This window comes from Danio rerio, chromosome 19 (genome assembly GCF_049306965.1).
Source record: "Danio rerio strain Tuebingen ecotype United States chromosome 19, GRCz12tu, whole genome shotgun sequence".
In the NCBI taxonomy this organism is placed as follows: Eukaryota; Metazoa; Chordata; class Actinopteri; order Cypriniformes; family Danionidae; genus Danio; species Danio rerio.
The window spans coordinates 46,377,762-46,394,895 of record NC_133194.1 but is presented as its reverse complement, the minus strand read 5'-3'; the positions used below and the strand labels follow the sequence as shown (position 1 = coordinate 46,394,895).

Here is a 17,134-nt window from a genome sequence, read left to right as displayed (position 1 = left end):
AAATATTCACATTCATACTGAGAGCACTGTATGTTGGCATTTAGAGGCTTCAGCTAACACTCAAAAAAAAAAAAAAATCTGCCATATGGAAGAACAGGGTCAGAGAGAGAGAGAGAGACTGATACTTATATAACATCTTCACCTTCAATGTCCCTCAAGTCATCCGCATCTTCACCGTCCTCCAAAACCCTTTTAACAGTAATCAAAAATGACAACATGAGCTGAACAGCGGAGGTGATGATGATGATGATTATATAGTGAATGTGTACGAATAGGTGTAGGAGTCCATATGCCTGCGTACTGTAGGAGGACGTAGTCACTGCTATCACATCATTTTTTTGACACATCTGGGAAATCTCTGCATTTGTTTTCACACTGCCTTCCCACAGATCACTTAAAACCCACAGAGAATCTCCCTAACCCACACCATCACCCCTCAAACGGTTTTGTAATGTCTCACGACGCACAGACGGATCAATAGGTTGTGCCAAAGCGCATGAATAGACAGAGAGTGGGCGGTTATTTTCTCCAGGGAGGACTAGGTGCAGAGAGATAAAGCCGCGCATGCGCTCTGAAGGCATTAGGTAACGGGGAGAAATTCCGCAGTAGACACACACACATTCACACACACTCACGCAGACAGACTTCCCGCCAAAAATGAGCACAAGGAGATACAACAGTGGAATGCTAAACAGTGTCTGTGCTCTTATTATTTTCAGAAAGAAGATACTTACAGGACATACAGTACATAATGGATATGACAGAAAGAGACTGTATTTTTTTCTGTGCTCTTATTTCTTAAATAATTAGGATTTTTAAATGATTCTTATGTTGACATGCTCAGAAAATAAGAAGAGTTAAATTTTAGTTTAATTAGTTTAAATGAGCTGCTGCTGTAGATTCGTTTGGTGTTGGAGACACATAATGTGCATCAGGACTGTGATGTTTTATTATATAATAGGGATGTAACGGTATCAAAATTTCACGATACGGTAATACCTCGGTATGAATGGCACGGTACGGTATTTATTGAATTATTTAAAGGAAAAACAAAACTATTGAAGAGACTCAAAAAAAGTGCTAGAATGTTCAGGTTACCTCAACACTGAACAGATCAATGACATTCAAACAGGAACTTAAATTATTCAATTTTAATAACAAAAATTATTAAACCATGTAAAAAAAAACACCACTCGAAAGGACAAGCCATGAGTGAGATAGAGGTCTCTTGGTGGTACAAGTCAATGTCTCCATCAATCTGAGCAGTGTGCTGTGTTCTGCTGTCCTCTTGACTAAAAGAATCCCCATCATGTTAGTCGTATTCCCAGATTTGTATTTCAGCACAGTCTGGCAGTGCCTGCATTCCCTTTTTTCTGTCACCTTTTCTTCTTTCTTGTTTCTTTTCAGAGAGAAACTGAAATGCTTCCACACATCTGATTTAAAACCCGCTGTAGGTTCGACCATTTTTAGCTCTTTTTCTTTGCTACTACTAGCAGCACACTCAGTGGCGCCCCCAGAAAATTTTCTTAGGGGTGGCCAGAAGAGGCCGCACCAAATCTTGGGGTGGCACACAAAAAAATTATGAATTCAGTGTAATGTTATATTTTTGTTTCTGGTAAATGAAATAATGTAGTTTTTATTCATTTAATTAATTCTTCGTGAAATATTGCTATTTATTCCTTAAAATAATTCAACAAGTACATGTGCAAACCAAATAAAAATCTATGTTTAGTTTAAAAACACTTTTCACATACTGTATAAATAACTTCTTTTTTTACGTGCCTTTATTGTACAGCATACGGTATATGCTATGTTTAAAATTAATGAAGATTAATGAGTTTATTATTCCCAGTGATGGGTTGCAGCTGGAAGGGCATCCGCTGTGTAAAAATGTGCTAGATAAGTTGGCGGTTCATTCTGCTGTGGTGACCCTGGATTAATAAAGGGACTAAGCCAAAAAGAAAATGAATGAAAGAATAATGAGTTTATTAATAACCCAAACAAATGAACAAACTGAATGAAAGGCATTACTATATACACACTCACTATACCTAATAATATTATTTATCCATATTGCTTTTTGAGCCATTTAATGCAGCTTCTTCTATTGATATACTGTAGCTTAAGGTAAATATTAAATAGCCATTGCTGTCTTTTGAAGGTGTGTGCGTGTTGTCAACGACGATCAGGGAGGGTAGTGGTGGTTCTAGTTTAAATGAAACCCTGGCCGAACCACCCTATACACCCCCCACCTCTTTTGAATTGTTAGATTTGTTATTCAATAAATATAACAATTTATTTATATTTATTCTAAATAAATACAATTAATATTATTATACAATTATTATTCTAAATAAATAACAGAAATCAATCCTAAATATTACTGGAAAACAACAACAGGAGTGATATGCCATGATCACTTAAGAAACCTTTTGCATGAAAATTAATTATGACAATTCTAAAGAATACAAAAAATGTATTATAGAATTATCTGTGGTCTTAGACCAGATCATGGCTGAGAAATCATGTTATGAAGTCTTACCTCGCTGACTCATTTTCCCTCCTTTCTGCTTTAAAGGCATGCTTAGTGAAAGTAACATCATCGTCATCATCATATTATATAAACTTTAGTCGACTTTCAAAACTCGCTGCGTGCCGACACTTCTGCACAAAAGGCTGTTGCTTCAGTTTCACGGCGCATGAGCGGTGCCTATTTTGTCGGCGTGCATGCAAACAACCAACCGGGATTCACACAGGAGTGCGTGAGGCGCGCGGGAATGGTTTTCTGCGCGCATGCGTCAGTTTGCTTTCACCAGCATTGAACCAGAGGGGGAGAGCTACGTCAGTAACACCAACAACAATTTAGTGATTGCATTTTAATTATTTATTTATTTAAATATTGGAAATTTATAAGTTCATTTAAATCAATAATGTCAACAGCAAAATTACATTGGGGTGGCCAAAGGGGTGGCCACAGGGGTGGCCAGAGTTTACCGAGGGGTGGCCGTGGCCACCCCTGGCCACCCCTTGGGGGCGCCCCTGAGCACACTCCATTTCTGCATTACTGGATCTGTAGCGTAAACAGACCGCAAAGGATGATGGCCACGCCTGGGCTGATGAAAATTGTAGTTTCCGCTGCCTCCCATTCGCTCCATTCGCCTGAGCAAACTTTTCACCAAAAGACCTATGATTTTATTGAGTCACAACCACGGTAATATTGAAAGAAATTGCTATTACGGTATGACGGTATTTACAATATTGTTACATCCCTATTATATAACAATTTTGCAGTGAAACGTCAAGGGCACTTAGCTATAAATCCTAGTTATTTAGGAACAGTTCTGAACCTTCAATTTAGCCTTCTTTGTGTAAACTAAAAGATTTAGGTTGATTCAGGGAATTTTGAATAATGTTTCATCATTTATCATCATCATTTCAATATTTTTATGTTCAAACTTTCATTCACTAGCATTGGTTTTTAGCTTTTTAGACAACAGTTTTAATAACTCATTACTAATAAGCAATTGTTTTAGCTTTGCCATTATAAGTGTTTTACTATTTATTTTACACGATACCAATACTCAACTTAAAGTGCAATTTTAAAGGCTTATTTTTTGGGGTATCGGTGATTTTTAAAATTCTGTTGGTTGGGTTTAGGGAAGGGGGAGGGTGGGTCAGTCAGTCATTCAGTCAGTTCATTCCACTCTGGCGGCCCCAGATTAATAAAGGGACTAATGCCGAGTTCAGACAGCATGATTCTAGCCCTGATTTTGACTCGCTGTCAGGTTTTGAGAAATCGCAGACAAATGCCTGAAATCACAGGCAAATCGGTGCTCGTGCATGTGAGTGACAATCAAACAGTGTGAACTATCAAAGACGCGATCTGAGAGAATCGCAGATGAGTCGCTGACACCCGTGAGAGATTTGGCGTGCTAAATATCGGAAGCTGTCGGCGATTCAAATCATGCCGTGTGAAATGAGGTCTGATTGAAAATAACATCAACAATCACCAACAGCCAATGAGCAGCATTCACTAGCGTGGGTACCTGCAGGCCAGCGGGAGGTTGGGGAGAATTTAAAAGCGCTCATTTGCAGGTTATTTGGACCCAAGAAATGGAGGAAAAACTAGCGTAAATTTGGCAGGAGCACCCGTGTCTGTTTGACGTGTCATCTGAGCATTATCACAACCAGGTCGAAAAAGAAAAAAAAGTTGAGAAAAAAATGTTAATTCCCTTCAAACCAGGGTGAGCAAATATATTTTCTACCCCATTAAAGGCTTCTTTCTCGTTATGTAGTTAATAACAAAAGATGCTACGTGTTTTTGGTTGTGAGACGTAGTTTGGACAAAATTGTCGCCGATTCTTTCTATAGTAAAGTCGTACAGTATGAAATCCCCTATCTCCGATCCATCTTGCAGTGTAAACAAAGCAGCGACGAAACACAAGCCCAGATAGTCATGCAGTGTGAAAACATCTGTGACAGGATTACTTTGAAAATCATGCAGTCTAAACGTGGCATAAGCCGAAAAGAAAATAAATGAATGAATTTTACTGTTAAATTCACGACTAAATATCCAACAAGGACCAGCTAAACTCCAGCTTGAACTAGTCAAAAACCAACTGTCATCTTCCACATCACAGCTATCAGAGAAAAAATGATCAATTAGATTTACTCATATTTTTAAGGTAAGTGGTTGCAAACAATTCATATGGGCTGAATTTAAACAAATTATATTTAATAATGCTCAATTAATTTGTGCGTTTAAATTTAGCCTAAATTGTTTGCAACCACTTACCTTAAAATATGAGCAAATCCAATTAATCGTTTTTTTTTTCAGTGTACCATCTGTTTTCCCCTAACAGTATGACCTGTCCTCAAATCAAGCTGATTGCATAATTGCATAAAAAGTCCAGTCAGTGTTTACTTAAAATAACTCGCATGCTCTAAAAACAACTCTGTAAAAGTTCAGTGAGGTGCATATTTAAAGTTGAAACTATAATTTCAGTCGGCAATGACATCGATGAAACGCAATGCAGCAGCAGCAGCAGACTTTAACAGCAACATGGATGGAAAAAATAAGCTGAGCTCAAATGATCAGATGTGCTGATATTAGCTCAGGTCAGAATAATCATATTTTCCGTCATACAGATTCTCTGCACACCTGTTGTTGTTGTCGTCACGCATGCTGCACAGAAAATTAGCACCAGGAATGTTGTTATTATTTTTTGTTAACTAGGGATGGTTGTTTATGTATGAAATGCATTATTAAACTAAGGATAAAAGGGTGGAATAGTGACTCAGTGGTTAGCACTGTCAACTCACAGTAAGAAGGTGGCTAGTTCGAGTCCCAGCTGGGTCAGTTGGCATTTCTGTGTAGAGTTTGCATGTTCTTCCCGTGTTGGCATGGGTTTCCTTCAAGTGCTCCAGTTTCTCCCACATATAGGTGACTTGGTAAGCTATATTGTCTGTAGTGTATGTGTGTGAAGAGTGTGTATGGGTGTTCCCCTATATTAGGCTGCAGCTGGAAGGGCATCTGCTGAGTAAAACATATGCTGGATAAGTAGGCAGTTCATTGCGCTGTGGTAACCCCTGATTAATAAAGGGACTAAGCCGAAAAGAAAATGAATGAATGACTGTATCCACTTCTAAAACTAACGTTACACTCTTGCTTGCAGATACTCTTTCCAAAAACAAAAGCTTAACAGAGGGATTTCAGCTTACTTTTGGATTTGCATCAATAAATAATTTTGATTTTCTTGCATACTTTGTTTCATATCAACAGGAGCTACAGGTTTTCGTTATTTTCCCCAATTTCATGTCCTTTTTGTGTTCACGTCTCAAACCAAAGCTGTTTACAGATACTCCTCCTGAACACAAAAGCTTAAAGGGCACCTATTTTTAATGTCTTTTTTGTCTTTGGAATGTGTCTGTAAAGTTTCAGCTCAAAACACCCATTAGATTATTTATTAAACCTTTCAGAACATTGGCATTTGCTCTGAACACACCTTAGCTGTTTTGTGTTGCATGTGCCTTTAATGCTTGTTCTCCCCGTCCATCATTCCCACCTGCCTGTTAGAGTGCGCCTCTATCTCCTGCTGTGTCAGATAAACAGCACAGTGACAGACAGGAAGAAATCAGATCTCACGTCATGGTTTCCGCTACATTCTTCTATGGCAGGGCGCCACGCTAAAATTGATCCTGCCACGGCTACATTACAGCTTTTCATTCAAACATTTAGTTGGGATTTTTTTAATAGCGGGTGATAATCGCACAAAAACGTATTAAAAGGTAAGTGAATTATAACAGCGCAAACTTTTCTGTGCAATATTTGTTTTACCCTTTAAGGTTACGGGCTGACTGACTGACTGGCTGACATGTGCGTGATGCGTGAGGCCAGCAAACACGTTGTATAACCGTTTCACTTTACTTCAGGACACATTAATGTCACTCTGTTGGTCTATTGAAGACATTCATAAATATTCCAAGCATATTTAATAAATGTTGGAGACATACTCGTTACATAAACGTACCAAATTGCAGTTCAGCAGCGTTTATTTGAGAGCGCACAAGAAGATCTGCGCTTGAACATATTTGAAGGGGTGTGCAAGAAGTTTTGTACATGAGAAGCAACGTTTGTGAGAAATACTACAGTAAGAACTTTCCCAATGATTATTTGATGTATTTGTTGTGAAGCTAATTCAAGTCTTTCTGCGATGATGAGTGACATACAATGTCATTACACGCGCACACACAACACGCTGGTTTAACTTTGCACTGTTTTTGCATGGCAAATGTGACAGGATACAGGTTAATATGCACTGCTGTATGCATATCCGTTATGTTAATGTACAAAATAAACCTGATTTAACGTCAACAAACCGGGATTGAAGCATCGTCTTTAATAATTGTACTGACATGCGGCTGTGGTGATATAGACGGTAAAATCGCTGTATTTATTACAAACATGCCCTGATTTAAAAACATTTTAAACGTGTGAAACTCATTCTTGATCACATTTGATGATGATTGATGATCACAGAGAGCCGAACAGATCTTTTAAACCCAGTTGCTTTGCTCAGGTTCTGTCTTGTTGATGTTGATGTCTTGTTGATACATGTTAATACACGACTGTTAATCAATTCGATGGGTGTGGAAACCGCAATCCTACATCACATTGCGGTCGGCCTCAAAACGGGAGGGATTTAGATCTTATTGTAACCTCAGTAAATAAAGAAAAGAGACTTAGGGCCCGGTTGAAAGAGGTGTGCCTGGGCATGGTTCACTTGGGCTTTGGCGCGGTACGCTTGTGTGTGAGTGCAAAACGTGCCAAAGCCCGAAACTGAAAGCGAGACGTGACTTTTAAAGGGGCTGTTCCATATGGATTTATTAATCATTCTTACTGTTCAGTGAACGCAAACTGCCGTAGTTTATTAAGGACGAGAACTCCTCACTGCACGACAGCTGCGCGGCTTCAGCAGACCTCCTCATTCCTGCAGCATGAGGGCTTTATGATTGTTTATGAGCGCCAAAAGTGGCAAATCTGTTTGCCGAAATATCTGACTGCATGTCACCGCATCCCTAAGGACTGTTTGGCGAAATATTTGACTGCATGTCACTGCATATCAAACGACTGACACGATATAACTAGAGAAATCTCCACTGTGCTACTGAGTGAGAGAGTGCTTCTCACTGAACAGCGCAGCAGCGATGACGCAAACGTGCCGAGGCTCGTTTGTGGTGTGAGTGCGGGCCGTCGGGACAAAGCGTGCTTTGGCCCGGTTCGAGGCAACTGTGAGTACAGCCTTATTGTGTTTCTATCACCCCCAACTGTTAACACACAATACCTGCTCAGTCCTGTCCAAACAGCTTACAGTATATGATTTTCATCATAGGTGCCCTTTAAGGGAGGATTTTTAAAAATTATTTATTATGCTTTAAACAGCAGATACATGACAATAGAACAAGCAATATAATGCCAGGATGATGGAAAATAAATAATAATAATAATGTAAAAAAATAAGAAGCAAAACAAACACGTAAATAAATAATTAAATAAAATTCTTACTCTCGAAGAAGGCATTTCTTAATAATAATAACAATAATACATTTTATTTATAAGGTGCTTTTTTTTAGACTCAAAGCGCTACAACAACAGAGAAATCAAACATGCAATAAAATACAAGTATACATCAAAAAAAGTTCTAAAGTATAAACACAGAATAATCAAGCATCCAAAAATGCAGTCTTAAAAAGATGAGTTTTTAGCATCTTCTTAAAACTAGCTAGTGTGGAAGCATTTCTTACAGAATAAGGGAGAGCATTTCATATAAGCATTTCTTATAAGAATCCTCCAGCTGGTGACCACCGGAAGCGCCTGCCCTTATATGGAGAGCAGGAGAGTCCCCATTATTGCAGCGCGCGCCCACCTGCTTCATTGATATGCACCGGCACGCACAGAATATACCGGGAAGCGCCAGAATCTCCATCATTTTCAGGGAAATTATGTCACCGTTATAACCTTCAATCATCGAAGCAGTGACATTTATTTAAACAGCAATTTAGACAGATGCGCGTGCGTGCGTTTCTTGACTTAAACACGATAGCTTTGTCACTCATTCAAGGATATTGACAAACCAAACACATGGGATTTCATGTTAGAGGTGAACGTAGTAATAGTATAGTGTGCCACGTACCCACAGATAGTGCGGCACAATTTGCGTCACCATCAAGTTTTTCAGCACCACGGACAGCAGTGACTCACTCGCAGTCACGTTTGTTCTCATGCGCGCGCGCTCACACTGACACGCGCATGCAAAAGCATAATATCACTAACTGTGTTATTAGAAGTAAAAAAAAAAAAAGACTTATTAGAGCAAATGTGTCGTTTTTAGTGCTTTAACAGGGCCAGTTAGTTGATTCACTTTGTCCTCTCAGCTGCGTCGCAGTGGGCGGGGTGAAAGAATGCGGTATTTTTATGAATGAAATTACGACAGAGGATGGTGTTCCTGCGAGGCTCCTGATTGGTCAGCCGGCGCAGAATCGCCCCTCATCATCGTAGCTGACGTCAGAGGGGACTCGGTGAAGGTATAGCTTGCAGCCCACCGGAGCTGAGTGTTCAATACAGAAGAGCTCCGCGGAGAAACGAGCAAAAACATCGAGCAAGAGTTTCATCTTTAAGAGCTGGATTTGCACCTGCGAGGACGCCCGTTGTTCAGCAGGGCTGAAGATATTTCACAAGATCCTCAGTTGGATGGTGGAGTGAAGACTGGTCGTTTTTGCAATCTTCTACATCTTCCGTAAGTCTGATTTATTCATCTTTTTACTTGTAAGAATTTTGTGTAGTTCAACGTAGTTGTGTTGTTAGAAATTCATTGTGACTATAGACTATAAAGGGAGTATTTTAAGGCATTGCTGGAGCTTCTGTGGTTTACATAATCGTGTATGTGACACCAGCGCTCAAATCTGCTGTCAACTTCAAAATGGTGATTCCCATCCTGACACTCTATGAATATTTAATGAAAGGACCTTTAAGTAATTGTTGTGAGGATTAGTGTTGATGATGATACTAATATAATGCACTATAATAAAGTGAGTCAAGCTTATATTTCAGGTTTGGATGCATTTCTGCTTTGGAGGATTTGTCATTTGAGATTTTTATTCTGTACTAGATAAGATATCATTATTAAATCATCATTAATAAAATTAAAAAGTAAGAGTATGCACCATATTCTGATTTCTTTTAAATAGAAAAAAAAAACAATAATTTTATTCCAATTTAAAATCTTAGGGTGTAGTTTATTAATGTACTTTCAGCGTCACTACTCTAATCTTCAATGTCACATGATCCTTCAGACATCATTCTGATTCCTGATTGGATGCTCAATAAACATTTCTCATTATGATTAATGCTAAAACACTTTTTGCTCGATCATGACACAATTTAGTTTCCAAAATAGTAGAAATATATTTGATGCTATACCTTTATGTCTTAGTATTTATAATATTTAACTATAAATATTAATTGTAATAACATCACTTTTTATATTGTATTTTTAATCAAATAACATTAACAAACTCCAACCCTGAAAAGGTGTTTTACAGTACTTTATTACATTAAATTAAATATATATTAATATAATATTAATAAATAATGAGTAAATATTATTTTCAGCTTTGGATGCATTTGTGTTTTGGAGGATTTGACATTTGGGATTTCTATGCTATACTAAACAAGGCATCAGATAAAATGAAAAAATAAATATATTTTATGTCATATTCTGATTTTAAAAAAAAGAAAATAATATTACTTTTTTTATATTAGGATATTTTAACTTGACAGAGTTAAACATTACAAATACTAAGAAATATAGATATAACATCAAAGATATTTCTATTATTTTGGAAACTAATTTGTGTCATGATCAAGCACAAGTGTTTTCAGCATTGACTGACATCAGGAATCATTTTTGTAGGTTAATGTGACATTGAAGATTAGAGTAATGATGCTGAGATTATATTAATAAATCACACTTTCAAATTAGTTTAAATACAAAAGAGTTATTTTAAATTGTAATAATATCACTATTTATATTGTGTTTTTTACCAAATAACAACGAATCCAAACCCTGAAAAGGTGTTTATAGTATTTTATGACATGAAATTAAACATGTATTAATAAATGATAAGTAAATATGATTTTATTTGTTTTCATAATGTTATTTTTACACAAATACATATATATATATATATATATATATATATATATATATATATATATATATATATATATATATATATATATATATTTATTTATTTATTTATTTATTTATTTATTTATTTAATCAAATGTTCAGCACTGTAAAAAAAAAATGCTGGGTTCCACACAGTTCCCTCACTGTAAAACATATGATCAATTTGTCCTGACATTATTTTAGAACATTGTAAATTATTAAATGAAGTTAATCATGCTCTAGCTTGCTTTTAAAATTACACAAGCTGTTTTAAGTCAGTTTACCATAATATAAGTTCAATGGACTCAAGGTTAAATTGATTCAGTTTAAAGATTTAAGGCGTAGTGCTTTTTACAGTCCTAACTCAAATTAATCAAGTTACTTAATGGTTTTTACCATTTCAAGTTGATTAAACATAAAACAATTAAGTTGCCTGAAAGAAAAATTCAAGAATTGTGTTGTTTCAACTTAAATTAAATAAATTTAATCACATTTTTTAAAATCCAATTTACATAAGTAGTTTGAACAAGCACCCCCCCCCCCCCCAAAAAAAAAAAAAACATATACATATGTGTGTGTGTAGGGATTAATAGAATCAGAACACAACATCACATTGGCTTTTGCATTGCCATAGTCTCCAACACTGTTTATAGTGTGCAGCCTAGAGATGTCAGCTTTAATCAGATTGTCATTTCCTGCTGTTCATCTTACTCTGTGTGTCATTGTGAGGTCAGGCCTTGAGGTGGAGTGCAGGAGCTGAATATGTGCACTAGATTCTGACTAAATCTGCTTTCCCTCTCCCACAGTAATGGACCAGAACAGCTCTGAAGTGGGCTTAGAAGTCATCTTGGCTATGAACCAACTCCTAGACCTCCCGCCCTCCCAAATGCCCCCTAAACCCCTGGAGGCCTCCGTCATGACACCGTGGGACATCACCTTGTGTGTATCCGGAGTGTTGATTTGCTGCGAGAATGCAATTGTAGTGGCCACCATTTTTTCCTCATCATCTCTGCGTGCGCCGATGTTCTTGTTGATTGGCAGCCTGGCATGGGCGGACTTCCTGGCTGGGGTGGGGTTACTTTTGCACTTCCTGTCTCGCAGATGTGTGTATTCAGAAGCGCTAGAACTGGGCAGTGTGGGTTTATTAGTGAGCGCTCTAAGTGCATCGGTGTTCTCCTTATTGGGGATCACTCTGGACAGGTTTTTGTCTCTACATCACGCGCTGACCTACGGATCCCAGCGCACACACACTCAAACGCGCTGCGCCCTGGCCGTCGGATGGACTCTTGCTGGTCTACAAGGTGCACTTCCGGCTTTAGGGTGGAACTGTCTGCATGATGGAGATTCCTGTAGTGTGCTTCGACCTTTGACCCGAGTGCACTTAGCCACCCTGTGCGGTGGATTCCTGCTAACGTTAGCATTGCTGCTGCAGCTGAATGCACGCATCTGCCGGGTCGTGCTCCGCCATTCTCATCAAATCGCCCTGCAAAGGCACACACTCCCGTCCGCACGCACACACACCCGCCGCCGGGTACACACTCTTGCACTCATCCTCGCCACATTTGCCAGTTGCTGGATACCATTCGCTTTATACGGCCTCCTGGGCGATGGGTCGTCCCCTGCTCTGTACACTTATGCCACATTGGTTCCAGTGACGGGAAACTCTCTGTTGAACCCGCTGATCTATGCCTACAGGAACACACACATCCAGAGAGTGCTGCGACAGACTGTGTGCTGCTGTCTGCCAAACACACCCAACAAAAACACACACACCCCCAGCGACGTCTGAACTCAGGCAGCTCTGGAAATGATTATTATGGTGCCATATAATAGACCACAGGGTGCGCTCTAAAAATACTGGGTAAAATATTAGGACAGTTTCAGTTGTTGGGTTAAACTTGGTGTTTAATTTTTCAAAATTGTATTACTTTATAAATTGACTAGTTTAATACTAACCAATTGAGTAAACCCATTGTTTTAAAAGCAATAAGTTCACTCTAAAAGCATTGAGTTTACTCACTTTAAGTAAAGCAATTAGTTGAGTTGAGTTAAAAAGTGAGTAAACCCATTGCTTTTAAAGCTATTAGTTGACTCAACTTTAAAAAAGTGAGTAAACCCGTTGCTTTTAAAAGCAATTAGTTGACTCAACTTAAAGTAAACCCTTTACTTTTGAAGCGATTAGTTGACTCAACTTTAAAAAGGGAGTAAACCTGTTGCTTTTAAAAGCAATTAGTTTACTCTAAGTAAAGCCATTGCTTTTGAAGCGAATAGTTGACTAAACTTTAAAAAAAACAACGGTTAAACCCATTGCTTTTAAAAGCGATTCGTTGACCCAACTTAAAGTAAAACCATTGCTTTTGAATCGGTTAGTTGACTCAACTTAAAAAAGTGAGTAAACCCATTGCTTTTAAAGCGATTAGTTGACCTAGCTTAAAAAAGTGAGTAAACCCATTGCTTTTAAAGCGATTAGTTGACCTAGCTTAAAAAAGTGAGTAAACCCATTGCTTTTAAAGCGATTAGTTGACCTAGCTTAAAAAAGTGAGTAAACCCATTGCTTTTAAAGCGATTAGTTGACCTAGCTTAAAAAAGTGAGTAAACCCATTGCTTTTAAAGCAATTAGTTGACTCAACTTGAAGTAAAACCTTTACTTTTGAAGCGATTAGTTGACTCAACTTAAAAAAGTGAGTAAACCTGTTGCTTTTAAAAGCAATTAGTTTACTCTAAGTAAAACCAATGCTTTTGAAGCGAATAGTTGACTAAACTTAAAAAAACGGTTAAACCCGTTGCTTTTAAAAGCGATTAGTTGACCCAACTTAAAGTAAAACCAGTGCTTTTGAATCGGTTAGTTGACTCAACTTAAAAAAGTGGGTAAAACCATTGCTTTTAAAAATGATTAGTTGACTCAACTTAAAGTAAATACATATCTTTTAAAGCGATTAGTTGCCTAACCTTAAAGTAAACCCATTGTATTTAAAACAATTAGTTGACTCTACTTAAAGTAAACACATTGCCTTAAAATCATTAAATAAACTGTGTGTATAATTACACAAAATAACATGAACAGATTCACTCACTTTTTAAAGTAAAGACAAAATTAAAGTAACTAATTGCTCTTTACAGTGTTGGTTTAGTCCTTATTTTACCCAAAATTAGGTTGAAATAATCCAGCATTTGTAAAACATGGGTGAAAAACAACTTGGCAGTTTTAATAGCTAGAACTCGTAGCATCATGCAGAAAACAGCCAGTAGGTAATAAGATTTCATATTTCCCATTTCAGTGCACAGGCATTGGCCTCCAAAGGCAGTATTAGAGATATGAACTTTTTTACTTATTTTTAAAGGGGTAGTTCACACAAAAATGTAAATTTACTCCCTTTTTGCAAACCTGCTTGAATTCCTTTATTTAGCAAAAGAAGATATTTCAAAGAATGTTGAAAACCAGTAGCCCATGACTTCCATTACAATTCACACAGGTTTGCTCACAGTGAAGGGTGAGTAAATTCTTTTTTTGGGTGAACTATCCCTTTAACACCCAGTTATTTTTCACCCACCCTGTCTTAAACATTTTGTGTTTGTTCCTGTTTGGGGAAATCACTGTGCCAAATCTGCTGTCTAAATGGTGTTAACAAATTACTCTCCATCAATTTATTTAAATATGAAAATGTTTATGTAAATGTGTGTCCTTTTTTTACTGAAGACTGCCACTGTATCCTTTTAGCTACTGTAGTTGCCAACTAAAGGGTCCAAGCAGAAACCCTCCTCTCCGCTTACATGTCTCAGATTTGTGCCTCATTTTTCTTCCTCTGAAGTCCAGTTTCAGAGTTTACTGATGGAATCAAAATCATTTGCACTTTACGACAATGACTTGACTTGTTTTTAATGATCAAATTGTCATTTGTTATTCTGACTGATGGTTTTATACGTCATAAATGTCTCGTTTGCACTTACAATGTATAAATGTTGCACAAAAAACTGTCCAAATGAGTGAATGTTTTATTGTTGAAATGATGAGATGTTTTATGGAAAATGTTTATAATGAATAAATTGTAACTTTTGTACATGTTTGTGGTATTGTTGTTTTTATTAGGAGTTCAGATTGTGTCATTTGTATCAAATTTAAATGTCACTGAAGTATTATTCATGATATTGGCTTGGAATCAGGATTATTATGACTAGAACTAACATTATGGTTACTTAAAGCAGGAGTTCCCAAACTTTTAAGCCCACGACCCCCAAAATGACAATGCCAGTGACTCGTGACCCCCAATGTCTTCTGAGGTGGTTATAAATACAGAAACCTTGCATGCAATGGCGCGCACACACACACACACACACACACACACACACACACCAATAGACACAAGTCTATTCTTCGTTGAATTTTTTTATGTATGCAGTGGTGTAAAGAGTACAGAAAAATCCTATTTAAGTAAAAGTACCATTACTTGCATAAAAATGTACTGCAAGTAGAGTAAAAGTATCTGTTGCAAATATTACTCAAAGTATGAGTAAAAGTAGGCATTTTAAAAGTACTCAAGAGTAGTGAGTATTACGCCATAAAAAGTCATTTTGCATTTACATGCAGTTTGTGCAGTGATGTGTAAACGTAACATTCTGTAGTGCGTTTAGTAATCTTCCTCTAGTTCCTTCCAACTTTCTTCCATTGTTTGTTTGTTCTGTCCTTCCTTCATTCTTTAATTTGTTCGTTCCTTCATTCATTCGGTCTTTCCTTCGTTCCTCCCTTCATTTGTTCACTCATTCATATTTTTGTTCCTCCCTGATTTAGGTCCTTTGTTCATTCGTTCAATCCTTTTCTTAAGTTGTTCAGTTCTTCCTTGAATCCTTACTTCATTCATTTTTGTCTTTTGTTCGTTCGTTAGTTTTTTGTTCCTTTCTTCATTAGGCCCTTGTTCTTTCCTTCCTTTATTTATTTGTTCATTCCTTCCTTCATTCCTTTGTTCCTTCCTTCATGTGTTCGCTCATTTATCCGTTCGTTTATTCATAATTTTGTTCCTTCCCTCATTAGGTCCTTTGTTCGTTCGTTTGTTCGTTCCTTCCTTATTTTGTTCAGTCCTTCCTTGAATCCTTCCTTCATTAGTTCAGTCCTTCCTTTGTTCGGTCCTTCCTTTAATTTTTCTTTCCTTCCATTTAGTGATTGTTTAAGGAGGCTGTTTGGTGAGTTCAGTCATCATACAGTCAACATCTTTTTTTTTTTTTTTACAGTCGACATCTATTTTCTCATCAGTGACATCCAGTATATTATAAGAATTTTGAACATCTTCTCTGACATTTTTAATCCTAAAAGGTTTGCTGCATTTATAAAGCGCCCATGTGTTGACGTTGTTCAGAATCATGTGATTTACTTCTATGTGCAATTTGATTAGACAGGAATCACAGGACGGATTTTCTACTTTAGCCAATCACCAAAGACAAGAAAAAATAAAGTAGTGACTGCAGGTTGAAGGAAAGTAGTGGAGTAAAAGTACAGATACTGCACTAAAAATGGAAAAGTTAAAGTACACATTTTTAAAACTACTTAGTAGATTACAATTTCTCAGAAAAACTACTCAATTACAGTAGTTTAAGTATTTGTAATTAGTTACTTTACACCCCTGTATGTATGTCAGTGCTGTAAATGGGCCCGAGAGATTAACCTGCTGTTATAAAATCAATCTGCTGCATCTGACGATATTGCTGTCTCTTTAATATAAAGTAATTACCCCAGGGGTCGCAATCCAATACTAGTAAATATGAGCTACTATAGTAACTATATAGTACATAGTAATTATAAATGACTATTTTTTTAACTTTTCAGTAGGTTATGGATAAAATATGCTCATTCTTATGGTTTATTAAAAAATAAATAGATGTTTGGAAATCGCCAGGCGACCCCCCCTTCATTGTCCCATGACCCCTCGGGGGTTCCCGACCCCCACTTTGAGAACCACTGACTTAATGGAAAAAAAAAAAACTACAAAGCATCTGCTCAGCAAACAATTTTGTGTTTGATAGACATTTAATAAACATCTAAACGTCAACAGCTCGACTAAAACAAGTCTAGCCCAAAACTAGACTAGTCGTCAAATAGACTTTATATGTGTGGTCATTCATTTCTGTTTATTTGATGACTGGTCTAGTTTTGGCCTATTCTTAGACATCCATTAGATTTTTCACCGAAAGTCCAAATTTAGCCATGTTTTAGCCAAGACGACTCTGTTTAGACATCTATTAGACATGTGTTAAAAGTAAATAATGTTTGCTGGGTGCTAAAATAACTCAAATGGAAATCAAACTAGCACACCTGACAAAAGTCTTGTCATCTATCCAAATTTTAGGAACCGTAAATAATAACTTGACTTCTAGTTTATGATTTGGTATCAGAAGTGGCTAACATGAAAGGCAAA

The 17,134-nt window shown here is 37.1% G+C and overlaps 1 protein-coding gene across 1 annotated transcript; it reads left to right on the top strand.

Moving 5' to 3' along the window:
* Positions 1–9,139: 9,139 nt before the first annotated feature.
* On the top strand, positions 9,140–12,519 carry gpr3 (G protein-coupled receptor 3). Its single transcript, NM_001082915.1, has 2 exons — positions 9,140–9,296; positions 11,537–12,519. The coding sequence occupies exon 2, from the start codon at positions 11,539–11,541 to the stop codon at positions 12,517–12,519; it is 981 nt and encodes a 326-aa protein (NP_001076384.1). The 5' UTR covers positions 9,140–9,296; positions 11,537–11,538.
* The last annotated feature ends 4,615 nt before the right edge of the window (positions 12,520–17,134 follow it).

Coding starts and splice junctions, on each gene's coding strand:
- gpr3 (NM_001082915.1), top strand. CDS start 11,539: ATGGACCAGAACAGCTCTGAAGTGGGCTTAGAAGTCATCTTGGCTATG.